Genomic DNA, 6,290 nt, shown 5'->3' on the forward strand with positions numbered 1-6,290 from the left:
CAGGCCACACGACTTGCTGCAGACAGACGCCTGTGTCTCCCCGCGACACCCCAGCGTACAAGCGGAAGAAAAAAGTAAAGTAAAGTAAGATACTTTATTGGCCATGTGGTACATTTATCTGTGCCTGTACAGGAGCAGAAAAAACACATGTAGACCCGCACACATATAAATGTATTTAGGGAAAGAGAAAAAACCCCCAATCCAACCCTATAGGCTATGGGGATATTTATTTTTTTTCAATAACTGGTTCAAACATATATGAAAGACGACAATTTAAAAGTGAAATTACAGAATTTAACAAAGATGAATTGGCCCTTTCATACGGTGGCATTACTGCTAGAAATTCTCCTTGTAATTCACTTACAGCAAACATAAATTTTGATGACCTAAAGCACTCCCCAAAGTCACTGCTTTTAATGCTAAACTAAACCACCAAACACACCACCAACATACTGCCTAGTCTGAAGGCTATGCTCTGTAAAAAAATCTTAATTTTCATGCTCTGACTAAGACTGCAAAACGGTCAATTACAAACAACAAAACTTTATACTTCTTGTCTGTCACTACCAATCACTCTTCATTAAATCTGAACCAAACTTCTATTATTAAAAAAATGAAAATGAACAACACTGCCAAACAAGTGAAAGCCCAGAAATCCAGGACAGCACTTATAACTCTCAAAACCTTAAACAGAGTATGGGATACTCTGAGATTTCCGAAGGTTGAGTAGGTATTATTGATCAGAGGCTACAAAAAATAAAAATCGCCATCATTTGATCTGAACCCTAATTGGCTTAGCTTAGTTTTTTTTTTTATGATGTTGAAAGAAAACAAAAACTCACAGAAAGGAATGTCTCCATGAAAGCATGGCATTGTATGATGCAGAGCATTAAGGCAGAAAGCTTTTAAATTTCTTAGACATCAAAACAGCACACAATTATCTAGTTGGTAGGTAAATTGGTTGATTATCATTGTTATAGCGCATCAACTGTACAGAAAGGTCATCGTAAGCTGCAGCACTGAAAAATTAGGCTTTAACTCTAAAGGAGTTCTAAAGGTGGTGCATCTATTCATAATACAGGAAAGAAGAAATCAAAATGGGAATTAAACAAGATTCTTTAATTCATTAGAGACACTGACAGTCAAATTCAGACTGAATGAATTTTGTTTAATCACAAAACCTTATCGATCTAGGTCTAGAATTTAAATGATAATGTCCCAAATTAGGGCTTTGAAAAAAGTGCTGGTGTTTTTAACGCCCTTTTTAACACAATTTCGATCATTTAGGGGGGCAGGATTCCAACCCTGCCTGTCAGGACCCACCAAGACTAAGAATAGATCATCCCAGCAGAAAGACCGAGATATACTAAACTTTGATACAAATTCGCAGTGAAGAGCCTTACTGATACACCACGGATGTTTATTAGGCCTTTCTATCTTATCATCAAAACAATAAATACAGCTACACCAAAGTATCCAAACCTCACACAGAGGAACACAGTTGTAGTTGTGTTAGCACTTGGGAAAAGCAAATGGTCAAGCCATGAAAGTATGGGAAGAATATCTTCCTATGACTTGATAAGACTCACGATTATATTATGACACGATGTGCAGGGTGTACAAATTTACTGAATAGTCACAACAAACCTTAAATTTCAGCAAGAGCTTGATAAACAAATTTAACCCAAGTTTGACCTGAACTTCTTTACTTTTCAGATAAATCAGTACAAGGGGCCTGGACTATAAATCTTGTATAATTAAAATTAATGTTTCCTCCCTGGCCACAGAAATCCCTAAATTATTGGAAGTATTCTTTAAAAAACTTTTAAAAAATAATTAATTACCTCTTCAATTGTGGCAACATAGATTAAATTACTTGCAATGAATAGATATTTCAATTTTCAAGTTTCAATCTTGAAAAGTTTAATTTAAGAAGGTTTCCGGTACAGTACCGCTGGGAGAAACTCGAGAGTATGATTCACCTTTTATATCAATCACTATTTTTTCAGAGCAGGTGTAACTTTATCTTTAAATAATTTATATACGCCGAGATTAATTTTTAGAAAACACAGACTTCCTTTTTTATAACTCTATGATAACCCCCCCCCCCACCCCACCCCCCCAAACCCCCCCCCAAAACCCCCCCAAAAAAAACCTACAATCAAAATTGACTAAGGAGGGCATCAAACCCATTATCATGTAAAAAATGTCTGTCTTAGACAAGCTTCGCATGTCAAAGATCTCTTTGTGGGCCTTAAATCGAGAACATGCTTCGGCCAGTACGCGGGCAAAATTCAAAAATAATTCATACCCAACTGAAATTGCTTTTAAATGTGTCCTGTGCACTCATATGATTTGACCTTAACACACTGTGCAGTTGAGAGCACTGTAAAAGAACAATCATTGCCATGAGTGTTCGCATCTCATATAAAAGATCACTGTTTGACCAATTAAAAGACGATTTTTAACATCTCCTGTGTCTCTACCCTCATCCTCTACCTATCATAATCACTACCAATCAATCAATGCCATCGCCTTCCCAGAGTATTGTTCAATGGTTCATTATTTGGGGGACTTTTTTCTCAGCTGGCCAAATAATTAGGGCAACAGTCGTTCAAATTTCACACCTCTGGCTTTCCAGGCGAGGAAAATTTCCATGCCACTTGAGAACTTTGGAGACAAGCAGCAATGAGATGTAACACCCACACCACCCTGACTGTCACTGTCGGTCGCTCAGGGCGAACATGCATAGCATACAGGTTGGCTTCCGCCGAAGTTTTCTCTTGTTTTGACAGAAGACTGAGCAGGCAAAGCATTTTCCGCCTTTGCCTTCGACAGGTAAAAATCCTCTGGAGGCCTGAGGGACGGAATTTCTCTGGGCATATCTGCTTTCAATTTAACTGTATGGTTTCCATCTGAGACAGATACACTAGGCTTAGAGTTGAACAGCGAGGGATCTCGGGGGGGGGGGTGGAGAGTAGGGAGATTCTGCCAAGACAAGATTTGGCACAATGACATGGCAGATGATATAATATTATGTATTTCTCTAGTTGTATTCAGGTTAGCCAGCAATTAAAAACGGGATTATAATGCGGTTTTGGCCCCAACGATAATTATATTATGTAGCGTGGGTTTTGGCTTCACCAACGATAACTTCCGGTTCTAAACAAGCTACTTTTCAACAAGCATGCCGAATGATGTTTGATGCTCAGCAAGCAAGAGAATCAACCCTAACTGAATTGCAACACATCAAATTATGGTTAAATTCAGGGGGATGCCCCCCCTAACTAAACCCTCCTATTAAAAACAAGTGAAATAATATTGTTCATTTCACTGAAAATTAGCTCATCTCTCGCTCTCTTTTGGATAAAACATTGATGGCCTACAGTACGACCTACTCTTGGGGCCAAAACAGGAGAATGCCTTTTAAAAAAAGACTGACGGTTCAATCTGTAGATCTCTAGGCCTAATCACTGTCAATAGGAATAAGTTAAAATTAATTTTACTAAGTGATTATTCCTCCGAACGCTTGGGAAAAGAAACATGACCTCTATTTCTCCTAACGGTTTCCGTTCTCGAGATTTTTCGGTTATTTGCGAGATTTAAGCGTCATATTTCATTCTGCCGTTCTGCGAGGACTAGGAAGAAGCATTTTTTGCATCTAGTTCAATTTCTAGAGCTAGAGATTTCTAAATGTCTGAATTTTCAGATACTTCAATTGTGGTTGGGGCAACATTCCCAGACTATACACTTCATTTGAAAAAGCCTTCAAAAGGTACTGCGAGAAAACAAAGAGTGCTCGACTTTGGCAGTTGCCTATTTTGCATTTAGTCACCCCTAAAGCAAAAATTAAAATCCTTCCTTGTAAGTGAACAAAAAAAATCTCCCCCCCCCCCCCGTTCACACCTTGCCTTAAATTATTTAAATACACACACGCACAACTCACACACACATGTGGGCCTCTCCATTCGCAAATAACCAACAAATCTCGAGAACACAATTTGGAGAAATACAGTTCAAGTTTATTTCCCCGAGCGTTCGGAGAAATACAGCCGACCATAATTTTATAATTTTTTAACGGTTTCCGTTATCAAGATTTTTTGGTTATTTGCGAATGGAGAGGCCCATGTGTGTGAGTGTTTTTGTGTGTATGTGTTTATATTATGTGCGTGTGTGTCGGGTGTGTGTGTGTGTAAAGTGTGAACGGGGGCACGAGCAAAGATTTTATTTGTGATTTAGTTTTTGCTTTAGGGGCGACTAAATACGAAATAGGTTACTGCCAAAGTCGAGCAGTCTTGACAAGTTTTTTCGCAATACCTTTGGAAGGCATAATGTTCAAATGAAGTACAATGTATCCGGGAACATTGCCCCAACTACAATTGAAGTATCTGAATATTCAGACAACTAAAAATTTCTAATCTAACTCTAGAAATTGAATTCGATGCCAAAAAAAAAAAATTTAAAAAAAAATGCATCCTCCCTGTCCTTGCAGAATGGCAGAATGAAAGATGACGCCGAACTATCGCAAATAACCAACAAAACTCGAGAACGGAAACTGTTAGGAGAAATAGAGTTTAAAAGTTTATTTCCTCGAGCGTTCGGAGAAATGATAGCCACTTCGTAATTTTATTTTAAAGGATTCTAATCATTAGGCCTATTTATAATGGGCGATCGCTAAGATTCCCGCATTTAATTACGATTTGCGTTTTTCATAGCCTTAGGCTAAGGCATGTTTCGCTTGGGTCTTACTGGGAGACAGAACTTTGGGTTAGGGAGAGGGACCAAAGCGAAACATGCCTGAAAAACGCAAATTGGAATTAAACGTGGGAATCTTAACAATCAACCTTGTGCTGATAAAAATTTATAATTTGTTTCAAAAATCCGGTAATAAAACACAGGGAAGACTTCTCTTCTAGACTAGATCTAGATCTAGATTTTCTAGATCAAACATCTAGAATAGATCTAGAAATCTAGATTCTAAATCTAGATTTAGATTAGATCTAATCTAGATCTATTACTCAACGGGAGGACTTCCATAACGAGCGACCACTATGAGACAGAGTAGAACAGAGGGGTAGGGGTAGGGATAGGGGTATGTGGGTTGGGGGCACGGGGTACTATAGGTATATGGGTAAGGATTGGGTTACAGTTTAGGTTTGGCCCAAAGTTTGGGGTAGGGTTAGGGGTAGGATTAGGGTTTAGGTTTAGGTTTGTGGCAGGGTTTGGGTCGGTTAGGGTTTGGTCTCTTTTTTATTGTGTTTGTTGGGGTGGTCGCTCGTTACGGAAGTCCTTTCCTTGTTATTATAATGTTATCGATCTCTACCAAGTCCAATGTCTTGGTCTTATTATTATAGGCTAGTCTAGATCTAGAATCTATCTCAGATTCAGATTAGACTTTAAAAGACTAGAACTAGATCTAGATCTACAACTTTACAAGACTAGGACTGATCTAGATCTAATCTAGATTCTAGATCCAGAATCTAACACTAACATAGATCTCTAGATATAGAATAGAACCTAGATCTAGATCTAGAACATCTAGGTAGGCTACTAGACTAGATCTAGAGATCTAGATCTAGATTAGAAGCGTAGGGTAGATTTAGATCATCTATTCTAGATTCTAGGGCCAAGTCAGAGTAACAACAAACCTCACCTGGGTATGCAATTTGGAGTCGATTTTCCAAGTTCCCATGGAGATGAAAAATAATTCACTTGAACGACAGGCTGGTCACCCCATCCCATCGTTCGGGTAGACTTGTCTGCCATATTTCACGTTTAAAAAACCCCTTAGAAAGTAAGAATTGCACTCTCTTAACTCTTGGGTTTCACTTCCCACCCTGCACTCTCATTTCTTGCTCTCTGAGGTTTCCGACTTTCTGATTGCCAGGTAATCGACTGGTGTGTTACTTTTGACAAAAATAGGTTAAAATCTTGTCCTTGTTGGAGAAAAGCTGCATAGATCTAATTGAAAGCATGAAATCCAGTGGCATATGTAACATAATTTTGCCTTGAAAATTAGAATAAAGAAATTGCCAGTTGATTTATCTCAAAATTAGAAGGGTAGAAGTGGATCTAGAGGTTTCAATCAAAGAAGCAAACCATTTTATAACAGTGTCATGTTCAAATTATCGAAATATTTTTCCTGTAAAATTTGTTTCTGCCAGACTTAAATATATTAATATTGTTGCCATAATGGTATTTGCAATTGCATTTTTTGGGTACATTTTTGTACTTATGCTTCATATCAGACTTTTGCATTGATTTCTAAAAAAATTACGTGCTTTGTAATG

At 38.0% G+C, this 6,290-nt stretch overlaps 1 protein-coding gene across 1 annotated transcript in view; it reads right to left on the reverse strand.

Annotated features, from left to right (window-relative positions):
* The window catches only part of LOC101854075 (phosphofurin acidic cluster sorting protein 2), a gene marked incomplete at its 3' end in the record, with an annotated part of 32,579 nt that extends 26,297 nt beyond the window's left edge, over window positions 1-6,282 (reverse strand). The window contains 1 exon segment of the mRNA XM_013080437.2: window positions 5,654-6,282. Within this exon segment, the coding sequence (XP_012935891.1) occupies window positions 5,654-5,766 (113 nt within the window).
* Between the last annotated feature and the right edge of the window lie 8 nt (window positions 6,283-6,290).

Source organism: Aplysia californica, unplaced genomic scaffold, assembly GCF_000002075.1.
Source record: "Aplysia californica isolate F4 #8 unplaced genomic scaffold, AplCal3.0 scaffold00086, whole genome shotgun sequence".
In the NCBI taxonomy this organism is placed as follows: Eukaryota; Metazoa; Mollusca; class Gastropoda; order Aplysiida; family Aplysiidae; genus Aplysia; species Aplysia californica.